The 16,102-nt window shown below is 45.8% G+C and overlaps 1 protein-coding gene across 1 annotated transcript in view; it reads left to right on the top strand.

Annotated features, from left to right (window-relative positions):
- Window positions 1–8,154, top strand: part of CAPN5 (calpain 5) — a 50,502-nt gene extending 42,348 nt beyond the window's left edge. Inside the window, exons 9-13 of the mRNA XM_069969539.1 lie at window positions 215–337; window positions 475–671; window positions 3,534–3,655; window positions 4,993–5,129; window positions 5,896–8,154. Coding sequence (XP_069825640.1) covers window positions 215–337; window positions 475–671; window positions 3,534–3,655; window positions 4,993–5,129; window positions 5,896–6,078 — 762 coding nt within the window. The 3' untranslated portion in view covers window positions 6,079–8,154. The remainder of the gene's footprint in view (window positions 1–214; window positions 338–474; window positions 672–3,533; window positions 3,656–4,992; window positions 5,130–5,895) is intronic.
- The last annotated feature ends 7,948 nt before the right edge of the window (window positions 8,155–16,102 follow it).

Genomic DNA, 16,102 nt, shown 5'->3' with positions numbered 1-16,102 from the left:
TCCTGTATTATACTCCAGAGCTGCACTCACTATTCTGCTGGTGGGGTCACTGTGTGCATACATTACATTACTTATCCTGAGTTACATACTGTATTATACTCCAGAGCTGCACTCTATATTCTGCTGGTGAGGTCACTGTGTACATATATTACATTACTGATGCTGAGTTACATGCAGTTTCTGAATCCTGGGTTCTGGATCTCTCCCTCTATAGTTTGTGTTTGATGTGAAGAAGCCAGAAGACGAGATCCTGATTTGTTTACAACAAAAAACCAAAAGGACGACCCGGAAAGATGGAAAGGCGGAGAATCTGGCCATAGGGTTTGATGTTCACCGGGTGAGATGTGGCAACCATCTATTCTCTGACATGTGACTGTGGTGATATAGGGAGATGGCCGTCTGTTTTACGGACCTTGATATCCATCCTCTCTGGGCTTCTCCTGGCTCTGTCCTTAATTCTTGTCTTTTCCACAGGTGGAGCTGAACCGCAGGTATCGGATGCACACGTTGCAGCCAAAAGTGGCGAGTTCCATATTCATCAACTCCCGCAGCGTTTTTCTCAGGGCGGACATGAAGGAGGGCCGATACGTCATCATTCCCAGCACCTTTGAACCCGGCCTAACCGGAGATTTCCTACTCAGAGTGTTCAGTGATGTGCCTTCAAACTGCTGGTAAGGACCCTATGACCTCAGTCCTCCCTTTATATTAACTCATGACATCACCAGCTGTCCCTCTAAGACCCTGCCCCTCACTCTGTGACATCACTAACCTTCTCCTTATAACCCTACCTTTCACTCCGACATAATCAGTCCTTTACATAGATAACCCTGCTCTCACCTCACTATGACTTCACCAGTCCTCTCCATAGAGCCCCACCACCTCACGGTGACTGTGACATCACTTCCTCTCCACAGGGACCCACCACCTCACTGTGACATTACTTCCTCTCCCTAGATAACTCCACCCCTTCACTCTGTGACATCACTTCCTCTCCTTAGATAACTCCACCCCATCACTCTGTGACATTACTTCCTCTCCCTAGATAACTCCACCCCTTCACTCTGTGACATCACTTCCTCTCCTTAGATAACTCCACCCCTTCACTCTGTGACATCACTTCTTCTCCCTAGATAACTCCACCCCTTCACTCTGTGACATCACTTCCTCTACCTAGATAACCCCACCCCTTCACTCTGTGACATCACTTCCTCTCACTAGATAATCCCCACCCCTTCACTCTGTGACATCACTTCCTCTCCCTAAATAACCCCACCCCTTCACTCTGTGACATCCCTGCCATTACTCACCAGTCTTTGATAACTCCTCCCCTTCTCTTTATGACATCATTTGCTGTCACTGTGAGTGGTCTTCCTAAGACCAGTGGATTACAGGGGGTTTGGAACTTTTTACCAGATAAGCAAAACTCCAAACACTATAAGGCTGGGTTCACACTACGTATATTTCAGTCAGTATTGTGGTCCTCATATTGCAACCAAAACCAGGAGTAGATTAAAAACACAGAAAGGCTCTGTCCACACAATGGGGAAATTGAGTGGATGGCCGCCATATAACAGTAAATAACGGCCATTATTTCAATATAACAGTCGTTGTTTTAAAATAACAGCAAATATTTGCCATTAAATGCCGGCCATCCACTCAATTACCCCATTGTGTGAACAGATCCTTTCTGTGTTTTTAATCCACTCCTGGTTTTGGTTGCAATATGAGGACCACAATACTGACTGAAATATACGTAGTGTGAACCCAGCCTAAGGCTATGTTCACACTACGTAAGTTTCCGGCCGTAGCGCGTTCCGTGAATAAGCGGCCGGAGACTTACGTAGTTTGCGTACAATGGAAAGTATACGATGTACGTCTGCACAGTTCACACTACGTACGAACTTACGCCCGGATCGTACGCGGCGCCGTAAAAAATGAACCAGACCATTGTTTGCGGACGAAAATGCCGCAACTTACGCCCGTAGCGTTACATGCGGTCCCGTACGTAGTGGTGATTTCTTCATTTTTGCAGCTTTTTGTGCCGATCCAAAAGGTTCTGTGGGGTGTCGGGGCTAGGCGAAGATTTCCAAGTAAAAGACCGCTGTCAGATCGCTACGTAGGGCGCTCGGGAAGCGTAAGTAGACTACGGGCTTAAGTTCGCGGTCCGTACGTAGCCAGCCGCAAGTAGCGTAAATCTCCGGCCGGAGTTTACCGCGTATATGTCTGGCCGCGAAAATATGCGGCCGGACATGTACGCAATGTGAACATAGCCTAAAGTTGTATTTACTAATGAATCGCTCCAAGAAAGTGGACACAGGGTGAAAAATAAAATGGCGTCTAGGGAAGGAAACTCACATTCAACTTTATAGTCAAAATTCTCTGAACCTGAATATATACCTTTCTGGGCTATACAATGTGTTTGTTTGGCTTTCTGTTGTATCCCTGTATCTAAGCCTTCTGCCAGGACCCTCCATCCTCTCCAGTGTGACAGCCAATAAGGACTGAACACACAATGACATATTAATCAATCACATTGTTTCTCCTTTATTCCGTCTTGCTGTACAATCCCGCTGACACAGTGCAAAATCTGTCATTCATGTGATCAGAAGCTGCATTGTTCCCATACCCCGGCCCTGATGATGGTGACTGCAGCCATGGCTTCTATAGGAAAGTGTTAAGTTCTGAGTCATAAGGGGCAGAGCACAAGAGCATTGTATGAGGAACAGGAAAGAGAAGCTATAAGAATGTACTATAATACTGCTCCTATATACAGGAATATAACTACTATAATACTGCTCCTATATACAGGAATATAACTACTATAATACTGCCCCCTATATACAAGAATATAACTACTATAATACTGCTCCTATATACAGGAATATAACTACTATAATACTGCTCCTATATACAGGGATATAACTACTATAATACTGCTCCTATATACAAGAATATAACTACTATAATACTGCTCCTATATACAAGAATATAACTACTATAATACTGCCCCCTATATACAGGAATATAACTACTATAATACTGCCCCTATATACAAGAATATAACTACTATAATACTGCTCCTATATACAGGGATATAACTACTATAATACTGCCCCCTATATACAAGAATATAACTACTATAATACTGCTCCTATATACAAGAATATAACTACTATAATACTGCTCCTATATACAAGAATATAACTACTATAATACTGCTCCTATATACAAGAATATAACTACTATAATACTGCTCCTATATACAGGAATATAACTACTATAATACTGCTCCTATATACAAGAATATAACTACTATAATACTGCTCCTATATACAGGGATATAACTACTATAATACTGCCCCCTATATACTGCCCCCTATCTACAAGAATATAACTACTATAATACTGCTCCTATATATGCAAGAATATAACTACTATAATGCTGCCCCCTATATACAAGAATATTACTACTATAATACTGCCCCCTGTAGGCTAGCACATGTAGTAATGTTCCTCTTGTTTCCTCCTGTCAGTGAGCTGACTGTGGATGAGCCTCAGAAGACGTGCTGGTCAGGGATGTGCGGGTTTCCTCAGGTGGTCTCTCAGGTTCATGTGGTCAGCGCTACAGGACTCAAACAGCAGGACTCTCAAGGCGGTAGGTAACTCAGGGTTGTTGTGGGTGAGGGGCAGTATAATCATACTATTACCCCGCTCTCTCTATTAGTCTGGTATTTACTGTTTGAATATCGTGCCAGTCCATGTGCCTTTTACCCATAATCCTCCTCCTCTCTGAGGGTTATCTTGATGGGAAATGGCCAGAATGTTCATGAATGCCAGGAAAGGTAGCGAGGTCAGTGGGGCGGGGCTTAAGAGGAGTCACATGGTATCTTAAGATGATGCCCGTAATCCTTTATGATGGACGCAGCAAGGGATGACAGCTGGAGGCTTATATGGCTACTGTCCTGAAGAGCTGACACTCTACTACTAGATGTGCTAGTATCATCTGTTCCATATCATGAGCTTGGATGACTAGTTAGATGTATCTGCTTACAAGCCTCATCATATGACCTTCCCGAAATACTCTGTGCTGCTGGGACTCTGGAACCATTCTGCGGCCTCCTCCTGGTATCTTTTCTCTCTCACACTACGGAATTCTCGCGGACAATGTCAGCGGAATTCCGTCAGCTGTCCGCCCGCACATCTGGGCGCCTTTCCGCCGGCCCCATAGACACCATTCTATGGGCGGCGTATTCCGCTATACGCTGAAAGAAGTGTCATGTCACTTCTTTCAGCGGATCGCGGAATACGCCGGCCCATAGAATGGTGTCTATGGAGCCGGCGGAAAAGCGCGTGCCCATGCGGGCGGATAACTGACGGAATTCCGCGGACATTGTCCGCGAGAATTCCGTAGTGTGAACCCGCCCTTAGGGTATGTGCACACTGAGCAATTCTCGAGGTATTGTGGCTGAAATATTTCTGATTGAAATTCCTCGCCTATTCTGCTCTGGCGGAATTTGAGCGGAATCCGCGTGGAAATCAAGCAGAATGCAAGCGGAATTACCAGCAGAATTCAAACCCCATTGACTTCTATAGGATTCCTCTAGCGGAATCCGCCCAAAGAATTGACATGTACATTCTTTAGGCGGAATGCGGATTCTGCGCGGAATTCCGGACGGAAATTTACTCTGTGTGCGCGGGCAGTCGGAAATCCCATTGTTCTCTATGGAAGGAGCAATGTTGCATTTACACAGGCGGAATTCCACACGGATTCCGCCCGCTTTTTGTGGCGGAATTCGGGCAGAATTCCGCTATAATTGCTCAGTGTGCACATACCCTTACTCTGTAGCCCTGTGCTCACTAACCTCATCACATAACCGGACAGGTCGTGTCCTGAAATACTCTGTGCTGCTGTGTGTTCCTGTTCTTGTCTCATTCTGAGCCTGTGACCTGTTACCTCACACGATCTCATGTGACCATTTTGTCTCCTGTCAGGCGCTGACCCCTATGTCATTATAAGCTGTGAGGGGAGTAAGGTCCAGTCCCCGGTGGTGAAGGACACGCTGATTCCTCAATTTGACGTCAAGGGCGTGTTCTACCGAAAGAAGCCGGGGCAGCCGATCATCGTCCAGGTGAGTGTGAACCTGCCTCTACTCCTGTCCTAGAGGACGGCAAACCAAGCGCTGCTCACCCGTAACTCAACACTCACACATAGGCAGATGCATTGCTGCACGATACACAGGAGCCCCCTAGTGTGAGAACAGCGTCATTACATTGTGTCAACTGACTATTAACCCCTTCCTGCTACACTGATCATATGGATTTTTTTTGTTTTTGTTTTTTTTTCTCCTCTCCTTACATTCAGGGACTAATATGGACATTTATTCAAAAAAAATTTCCTCCATAAATTCTTTTCGTGGTTTAACTTATTTAAATCATCGGAAAAATTTGTCTTTTTGAACATATATATATTTTTTTTTAATTATTATTATTATTATTATTATTTTTTACATCTTTTTTTTAGTCCTCCAAGAAAGCTCTTATTCACTTTCATGCGATCACTTGTAAAGTACACTGCAATACTCTTTTATTGCACTGTACCATTATTTCTGCAGTCCACTACTACTACTGGCTGTCAGACCTAACATGGCAGCCAATGAGGCCTTCAGGACTAGCTCCCTAGATTCTGCAAACACCATGGGCCATAGCATCTAGTACATAAATCTAGGTTGACCTATGTCACTGGATGTCGGATGTCAGCCCCCGCCAGGTATGAAGCAGGCTCAGCTTTCTGAGTTTTGTCAGGGCTTGTTTTTTGTGGGATTATTGCACGATTGCATAGCATTGCATTGGATGTGACTTGGAAATATCAACTTTTTTTTTGTATATGTTTTTCAGGTTTGGAATCACAACGTGATAAAAGATGAATTTATGGGTCAGGTGGTCCTGGCAGCCGAAGCGAACAACCAGCCATCCCAGCACAGCCTGCCGCTCCAGGACAAGAGTAACAAGAGTAACCCCCAGGTCGCGGGCTCCGTTCAGCTGGTTCTATTCACCAGCAACAACCTGAGCGGTATCTAAGCGGCCACGGCCATACCTACCGGATAGCGACCAACCTGGCGGGCGCCTTTTCAGCCTGTCAGCCATTGTGGCCTGTATTTCATAGATAAGAAGTATAATCTCCTTATGTATTCCAGCGCGGTGATGGAGTGCGCTGCATGCAGTATCTGAGTTTCATAGCCAAAAAAAAAAAAAAAAAGAATTTAATGACAGGGAACCGGCAACTCCAGGGTCATTTCACTGCGTCCGATGTTTCATGTATCCGTATATTGGAAATATATATTTACCCGTAGGATAAACAGTGCCATTTCAGACTTCTTACTGACCTCTATAGTATCATATATGAAGATTGATGTGCCATTGTTCTGTATAGACTCCTCAGAGGCAAGGATACGAGGGTCCTCCGCTGGTCACGTGACTAAGGGAAACAATCAGCTGTCCCATAGAAAGAACAGGGTCAGTAGCAATTGGCTGTGTACTTCTCGTAGTGGTGCCACCACATTACCGGGGTGGTGTTTATGGAAGAAAGCGGCCATGTTTGATAACCCCTTTAAAGGAACTGAGCTGCAGTACCACACACAAACTGAGGACAGGAGTGGCACTGTTTCTAAAAGAAAGAAGCAGTGTTCTAATCCTGGATAACCCCTTTAAGAATCTGACATGAGCCCTTTAAAACATGTCTTATTTAGTTTTTCTCTGGGCAGCGGGGAGGCATTGATTGTTCTTTATTGTGTGTATATGTAGATATATGTATAACTAAATGATATATAACTGATATGACTGTATATGACTGACATAAGAGCTCTTGGTATATACCACATATATAACCTCACTGTGATTGCAAGAGAGAAAGGGGACAAGAGATGGACCAAAAGGGTCCTACACAAGAGGCGATGGACGTGCAGCGAGAGTTGTCGCCCCTGGGTACAGCGGAGGTCCTCAGCCTCCATAGTCTATACCTGGGGTCTGCCATAATTTCAGTTCCCATCCATGGGACATGTTAAGGCTCGGACCGCCCCGTATGCTCCTAAAAGCCAATATGTTTGCCAAGTATGGGGACCGACAGTCTAGGATGTATCCAAGCTGTAGACAACCCTCTCCATTCACCTCAGTCCATGGAATGGCAGCCATGTTACGCCTAGCAACCAATAAGCTCAGCTTTTATATGAGGTTGAAAATGAAAGCTAAACTGTGATTGGTTGTCGTGAGCAACATGGCTACTCTGTTATGCTGTGATGTCAACATCATCATGGCCTGATAACTGCACCAGGCCCATGAAATAATGGTGGACAGCAGGCCCCAATGGGTTCTGTTGTGATGTGCGTCTCGTGATAGACCCAACCAACAACAGAGGCTTTTTTGGTAGTGTGCCCACCGCCATACTGAGCCCACTGTCATACATGAAGGCCAAAGGTGTTTCCATGGCAACCGACCAAATGTCATTAGGGCACTCTCGAGAAAGAAGCCATAACTACATACCGTACAGGGTCCAAAATGCCAAATAATCTTACTTTTCTTTTTTTCGTTTCATTTAATGAATGAATATTTTCGAAACCTTCTTACACGTGAAAAACAGATAATAGGTCAATGTCGCCCCCAAACATCCAATCAGAGGCTTCCTTATAGGACTGTGTTCTCCAACCTGAGGCTGTCCAGCTGTTGGGCATTGCATGATGGGAAGTGTAGTTTTTCCTACTGCTGGAGGGATACGGGTTGGAGGCCGCTGCCTAAGGGTCGTCATCTGCTGTGTTGCCATAGCAACAAACAATGTAATCACTGCTCTATGGTTGCTATAGGCGACCCCATTGATCTCTGTTCATATCCTGTTTTGGAATGTTGCCTTCGCAATGTTGATTTCGCTCATCATGTCCTCAGATCTTATTATAACGTTGAGTTTTTCAGATTTTTTTTCTTTCTTTTTTTATACAATGTTGATTTTGGGACTTTGTTTCGTCGCCGATTTACCTTGACTTTCTACTTTTTATGACTATTGGGTTTTGTTACCTGTGTTTTTTTTATTGTACGTTTACAGATTAGCACTTTATAATCCTTATAATGTCTACATGGGAAACCTTTATAATAAATGCATCTCTCCTACTCCTGTCTGTCCGTCTGTCAGTCGCCATATACACCGCCCTTCCTACTTCTGATGTCAGCAGTGTGTGGTCACTCGTGGGTATATAAGGGGTGATAGGCCGCCTGCACCCATATGCCTTGTTGCTGTCATGTATAAAAGGGGCAGATTACGTGCACCCATACATGCTGATTGTCTCCCCTGGGGAACATGGGAGCTTCCACCAAGACAATGCGACATTTCACACAGCTAGAAATATCCGGCATTGGTTGGAAGAGCGTGACCAAGACTTCCCAGTACTTTCCCGACCCCGAATTTCCCAGACGTGAACCTAATTGATCATCTGTGAGACCTTGATGATGGTGTTGACTCTATGGACTCTCTAGCAGGTGCAAGATGCATTCACCATAGCTCCATATACCTGTGACACCCACTAGGACCTAGAGTCAATCCTGGTCTGTCTAGCTCAGGGGTAGGGAACCTTGGCTCTCCAGCTGTTGCAAAACTACAACTCCCATCATGCCTGGACAGCCAAAGCTTTAGCTTTGGCTGTCCAGGCATGATGGGAGTTGTAGTTTTGCAATAACTGGAGGGCCGAAAGTTCCCTTCCCCCTGGTCTAGCTGCTGGCCGTGCTGCACATGACGGGACTACTAAGTATTGGTCATAATTTGTTGAGGGAACCTGTCAAACTGGTTCATCAATGTTCGTGGGACCCGAATGCTCAGCATGTGACTCCCCATAGCTGCAGAAGTTGGATGCCGCCCTAGAGAGTCCATGAAAACATGGATACAGCCTGTGGCCATAGGCTCTAAACAAGTTGTCCTGGCAGCCCTAGGGCAGCATCCAACTTCCACAGCTATGGGGAGTCAAATGCAGAGGAATCGAAGAACGTTGCCCAGCCTGATTAGTTTACAGATCCGCTCTAACACTAGCCATGATAATAAGACTGCCCTGTATATACCTGCACCGTTGGGGGGGGGGGAGAAACCACTATTATGGCCTCCATACTAAAGTGTGTGGTCGCTCACCTCTCTGCAAGTAACACGCCTGATAATACTGGACGCATCATCCCACCCTGGTGCCATTACCGTAGACTGCCAACCCAAAGAATACAATGGAAATCTACAAACTGCTATCTGTGGTATATTTTCTATTAATAGGACCTTACTAATTCTAGGAGTTAAAGAAAATAACATTTCCCTTACTGCTATAAATATCAAATATCATTTTTTCTACAGTCAACCATCAGATGGCGCCATTAGCACAGTGTAAGTGATGGGGCTGACTCAGAAAGGTTCAGCGATTGCCGGCGGCTTCATACTACCGTATGTCTTTGTAAGTGCTGCTGTGTGATGGTTACTTATGACCTTATATCTGTCATCACTTTGTATAATGCATGATGTAGCCCTCTCTCATTAACGCCTACAACTGGTACATTACAGTGGTCTGCATACATATGTGGTGTACGCGCTGGTGATCCCCGGTGATGATGTGTCGGAGGATCCGCCGGTCACTTGCTAGATGGTAGAGTGTGACGCCACTCCGGTGGTGGTTGGCCAAGATACAGCCCGTCCCTAGGATGTTATGTCGTGACGCCAGTGCCAGTGGGGCACACAGATGTGGGGGCACACCTGCTTTTAGTTTAGGAGGACAGCTGTACCCTTTTCCCCTGTGGACAGTGTCCTGCCGGCCTGCTATGGGGTCCCTGGGGTTAGAGTAGTCACGGATGGCCAAAGTGGTGTATTGACCCTCCAGGACTATCGGAACTGCCACCCAAAGTAAAGGGAAAATGTCCCAAGGCTGCAGTCGGTGTGGGGTCCCAAGGCTCTTTATCATAAATAAGCTTGGTTTTACTTAAAAGGTACTTGCGTGCAGCAAGACATACAGCTGTGCATTGACAAGATAAGTTACACTTGATAGTTCCCTTGATAAATCACTTGATAATACGATAACCAGATCTGCGACAGGAATAGAGCGAGGAGTACAGTCGTGCCGACTGAGTAGCGTGTTGAAGGATACAAAGAAGCAGAGTAGCAGAGAGGAGGATGTGGTGAGAGTCTCAACCCAACTAGCACTGTGCTCTGCCGGGATGGTGGAGGATGAGGTAGAAGAATACTTAGTAAGAAGAAGAGAATACTTGTGCCTGTGTATTGACATACCATCCCTACAGTGAGGAGGAGACCGGGCACTGCCCATCACCTGCCCCATACCATCCCAACAGTGAGGAGGACACCACTGCCCATCACCTGCCTCATACCATCCCTATAGTGAGGAGGAGACCGGGCACTGCCCATCACCTGCCTCATACCATCCCTACAGTGAGGAGGAGACCGGGTACTGCCCATCACCTGCCCCATACCATCCCAACAGTGAGGAGGACACCACTGCCCATCACCTGCCTCATACCATCCCTACAGTGAGGAGGAGACCGGGCACTGCCCATCACCTGCCCTATACCATACCAACAGTGAGGAGGACACCACTGCCCATCACCTGCCCCATACCATCCCTACAGTGAGGAGGAGACCGGGCACTGCCCATCACCTTCCCCATACCATCCCTACAGTGAGGAGGAGACCGGGCACTGCCCATCACCTGCCCCATACCATCCCTACAGTGAGGAGGAGACCGGGCACTGCCCATCACCTGGCCCATACCATCCCTACAGTGAGGAGGAGACCAGGCACTGCCCATCACCTGCCCCATACCATCCCTACAGTGAGGAGGAGACCGGGCACTGACCATCCCCTTCCCCATACCATCCCAACAGTGAGGAGGACACCACTGCCCATCACCTGCCCCATACCATCCCAAAAGGGAGGAGGACACCACTGCCCATCACCTGCCCCATACCATCCCAACAGTGAGGAGGACACCACTGCCCATCACCTGCCCCATACCATCCCTACAGTGAGGAGGAGACCGGGCACTGCCCATAACCTGCCCCATACCATCCCTACAGTGAGGAGGAGACCAGGCACTGCCCATCACCTGCCCCATACCATCCCTACAGTGAGGAGAAGACCGGGCACTGCCCATCACCTGCCCCATACCATCCATACAGTGAGGAGAAGACCGGGCACTGACCATCCCCTTCCCCATACCATCCCTACAGTGAGGAGAAGACCAGGCACTGCCCATCACCTGCCCCATACCATCCCTACAGTGAGGAGGAGACCGGGCACTGCCCATCACCTGCCCCATACCATCCCAACAGTGAGGAGGACACCACTGCCCATCACCTGCCCCATACCATCCCAACAGTGAGGAGGACACCACTGCCCATCACCTGCCTCATACCATGCCTACAGTGAGGAGGAGACCGGGAATTGACCATCACCTGCCCCATACCACCCCTACAGTGAGGAGGAGACCAGGCACTGCCCATCACCTGCCCCATACCACCCCTACAGTGAGGAGGAGACCAGGCACTGCCCATCACCTGCCCCATACCATCCCTACAGTGAGGAGGAGACCGTAGCACTGCCCATTACCTGCCCCATACCATCCCTACAGTGAGGAGGAGACCACTGCCCATCACCTGCCCCATACCATCCCAACAGTGAGGAGGAGACCACTGCCCATCACCTGCCCCATACCATCCCTACAGTGAGGAGAAGACCTGGCACTGACCATCCCCTTCCCCATACCATCCCTACAGTGAGGAGGAGACCGTAGCACTGCCCATCACCTGCCCCATACCATCCCAACAGTGAGGAGGACACCACTGCCCATCACCTGCCCCATACCATCCCTACAGTGAGGAGGAGACCACTGCCCATCACCTGTCCCCATACCATCCCAACAGTGAGGAGGAGACCACTGCCCATCACCTGCCTCATACCACCCCTACAGTGAGGAGGAGACCAGGCACTGCCCATCACCTTCCCCATACCATCCCTACAGTGAGGAGGAGACCGGGCACTGCCCATCACCTGCCCCATACCATCCCTACAGTGAGGAGAAGACCAGACACTGCCCATCACCTTCCCCATACCATCCCTACAGTGAGGAGAAGACCGGACACTGCCCATCACCTTCCCCATACCATCCCTACAGTGAGGAGAAGACCGGACACTGCCCATCACCTTCCCCATACCATCCCTACAGTGAGGAGGAAACCGGGCACTGCCCATCACCTGCCCCATACCATCCCTACAGTGAGGAGGAGACCACTGCCCATCACCTGCCCCATACCATCCCTACAGTGAGGAGGACACCACTGCCCATCTCGAGCCTCATACCATCCCTACAGTGAGGAGGAGACCGGGCACTGCCCATCACCTGCCCCATACCATCCCTACAGTGAGGAGGAGACCACTGCCCATCACCTGCCCCATACCATCCCTACAGTGAGGAGGAGACACAGGATCTACCTGTTTTGAGTATTCACCAAAAAGTTCCCATAATCTGGGATTAGCCTACGTCTGGTCAGTGCCAGGTGAATATGCTTGCACAATTTTTGCTTTTTTGCTACTTTTTCTGCGACTAGATAGATACATTCACTATGGCAGTGCTATATTTTAATAAATCAGTCACAAGATATTGGAACAAGATATCCACCAATCCTCATTAGAAGAGTCGCACACATTAGACTCCTTAGTAAATGTCCCTCAATGACCCTAAACCGGGACAACCCAGGAGCAGCTTAGGGAGAGCCCTGTGAGTGTCCCTGAGTGACCAGGCCAGAGCCCTGACCTTAGGGTAACACCTGTGATATCATAAACTTCTTCAATAGGAAAATTCACTAAAATTCCTGCAGTTTAATATCTCAAAATCCTGATAACCTGGAAATTATGATTTTATGACCATCCAGTAATCTGTAAAGTCTGATGATCTGTCACCTCTTTGGACTCCTAATTATGGATGAACTATGTTATTTTTCTTCTTTATTATTATAAAACAATGACTTGTTACCCTGTGACCCTGGTATAAATAGTGACGCCAAACTGTGCGCCCGTTATCAGCCATCATGTGATTCATGTCGGGGATCGGTTAGCTTGATGCAGGTCCTCCATCATCATGATCTCCTTATTCACACATGGCATTACTGGCAGAGCGGGCTCCCTGTTCATGACGCATTATACACCTAGAACATTAGCAAATAAAAAATAAAGCAAAAAAAAAAAATCTTCTATATGTTTCCATGGTAACAGACAACAGTCAGGCCTTGTGTTGTCTGATCCTGCAGTTACACTTCCTTCTATCTGTACCCGCCTCTGACTAGCATAGATTTTGTGGGTTACTAAGACAAAGGCTCAGACTACACAGGGCCTGTTAGTTGTCTGTTACCATGGAAACCCACAGGTCTGCACCAGAGCTGTATGTACAAAAACAGTGGGTGAAAACGCCAGAGACCGGAGGGTAGTTTCCCTAGTGACCAGACTGTCGGTCGTGGGGCTGCACTGATAGCAGGGAGGAGGTGAGGCAGGGAGGTAAGTCGCACTTTTCTGTGCAAAGTAGCGATGAAGAAAATATTTCTCACCAAAATCTCCAAAAAAACAAACTATTCCTTGGATAATTCCCTTTTTGTTCATGTAGCTGTGTGTGACTCCATCCCCCTCACACCATGACACACTGCCCCCCGTCACATGCGGACGGACATCCAGATCACAGGTTGGGTGGAGATAATTCTAATCATGTGTTCTAGAAAGTTATTCTCTAATCTGCAGTGCTCCAGCCTTATGTGCTATCTGGATTGTGCCTACCACACCACACCCCACCCCACCCCCCACCATAGAAAACTGGATATAGACCCCCTCCTGTGTCACCAGGAAGAACCTCATGTGATGGGGATCGGGGGTCCTCATTTACTGCCGCACATCAGGGCTGGACGTGCATCCTACTGATCCAATACTATCTCTCCTATCTATCTATCTATCTATCTATCTATCTATCTATCTATCTATCTATCTGTCAATCAATCATTTATCTATTATCTATCTGTCTATCGATCTATCTTCTAGCTATCTATCTCCTAACTATCATCTATCTATCATCTGTCAATCGTCTGTCTATCTATCTATCTATCTATCTATCTATCTATCTATCTATCTATCTATCTCTCTCCTATCTATCATCTATTATCTATCTATCTATCTATCTATCTATCTATCTATCTATCTATCTATCTATCTATCTATATCTATCTATCTTCTATCTATCTATCTATCTATCTATCTATCTATCTATCTATCTATCTATCACAATTTAGTGCATTCACAGTAATGATAATGGGAGTGCCAGCAACGGAGAATGGGTTAACGTCTCCTCTTCAATATCTATCTATCTATCTATCTATCTATCTATCTATCTATCTATCTATCTATCTAGATATAGAAATCGCCCACAGCACACCGGTCGTATCAAAGAAAAGTGAATTTATTTCATTGTGAAACAGCACAGCAAACAGTTACATAGCGACGTTTCGACGACCTCCGTCGTCTTTTTCAAGCATGCTTGAAAAAGACGACGGAGGTCGTCGAAACGTCGCTATGTAACTGTTTGCTGTGCTGTTTCACAATGAAATAAATTCACTTTTCTTTGATACGACCGGTGTGCTGTGGGCGATTTCTATATCTATCAAGCAAGTCTTGTCAAGACTATACCTGCTGGCACCCAACTCAGCGACTTCAGTTGTGCTGCTCCAAGATATCGTTTTGGTATCTATCTATCTATCTATCTATCTATCTATCTATCTATCTATCTATCTCCTATCTATCTCCTATCTATCTATCTATCTATCTATCTATCTATCTATCTATCTCCTATCTATCTATCTATCTATCTATCTATCTATCTATCTATCTATCTATCTATCTATCTATCTATCTCCTATCTATCTCCTATCTATCTCCTATCTATCTATCTATCTATCTATCTATCTATCTATCTCCTATCTATCTATCTATCTATCTATCTATCTATCTATCTATCTCCTATCTATCTCCTATCTATCTATCTATCTATCTATCTATCTATCTATCTATCTATCTCCTATCTATCTATCTATCTATCTCCTATCTATCTATCTATCTATCTCCTATCTATCTCCTATCTATCTATCTATCTATCTATCTCCTATCTATCTATCTATCTATCTCCTATCTATCTCCTATCTATCTCCTATCTATCTATCTATCTATCTCCTATCTATCTATCTATCTATCTATCTATCTATCCAAGAAATCGCAGGACATCCAAATAGTGCAAAAATTCTGTGTCTTTTATTTCATGGTATCAAAATCAATAGGTGCAACGTTTCTGTCTCATCTCGACACCTTTCTTTGCTTGAGAAAGGTCTCGAGATGAGACAGAAACGTTGCACCTATTGATTTTGATACCATGAAATAAAAGAGACAGAATTTTTGCACTATTTGGATGTGCTGCGATTTCTTGGTTATATTGAAGAGGAGACTTTATCCAATCTTCGTCGCTGGCACTCTTGCATCGGATCTTTGAGTGCACTCCAGACTGAAATATATCTATCTATCTATCTATCTATCTATCTATCTATCTATCTGTCAATCAATCAGCTACATATTCCTTTTCTCTGGACTCCTATATACAGGTATACTATATACTGCTAAATACAGGTATTGTATATATGCAGATACAATGTATTGGTTGCTGTTGCTGATATTATTATTCCATGTTCCAACAAGATGCAATTATTTAAAGTGAATCTGATAAATCTTGTTCCTTCACTCATAACAGAAGCAGCAGAGCTGAGTTTGTGATTTGTTGCTTTCAATGCGTCCTCATCACACTGCTATACCGTAACACCATAACACAATGATACTGCTATACCGTAACACCATAACACAATGATACTGCTATACCGTAACACCATAACACAATGATACTGCTATACCGTAACACCATAACACAATGATACTGCTATACCGTAACACCATAACACAGTGATATCAGCAGTAACTGTGGCAAATATCATGACTCTCTCTGCTACG

Source organism: Dendropsophus ebraccatus, chromosome 5 (assembly GCF_027789765.1).
Source record: "Dendropsophus ebraccatus isolate aDenEbr1 chromosome 5, aDenEbr1.pat, whole genome shotgun sequence".
In the NCBI taxonomy this organism is placed as follows: domain Eukaryota; kingdom Metazoa; phylum Chordata; class Amphibia; order Anura; family Hylidae; genus Dendropsophus; species Dendropsophus ebraccatus.
The sequence above is the reverse complement of the archived record's forward strand: the minus strand, read 5'-3'. Positions and strand labels throughout refer to the sequence as shown.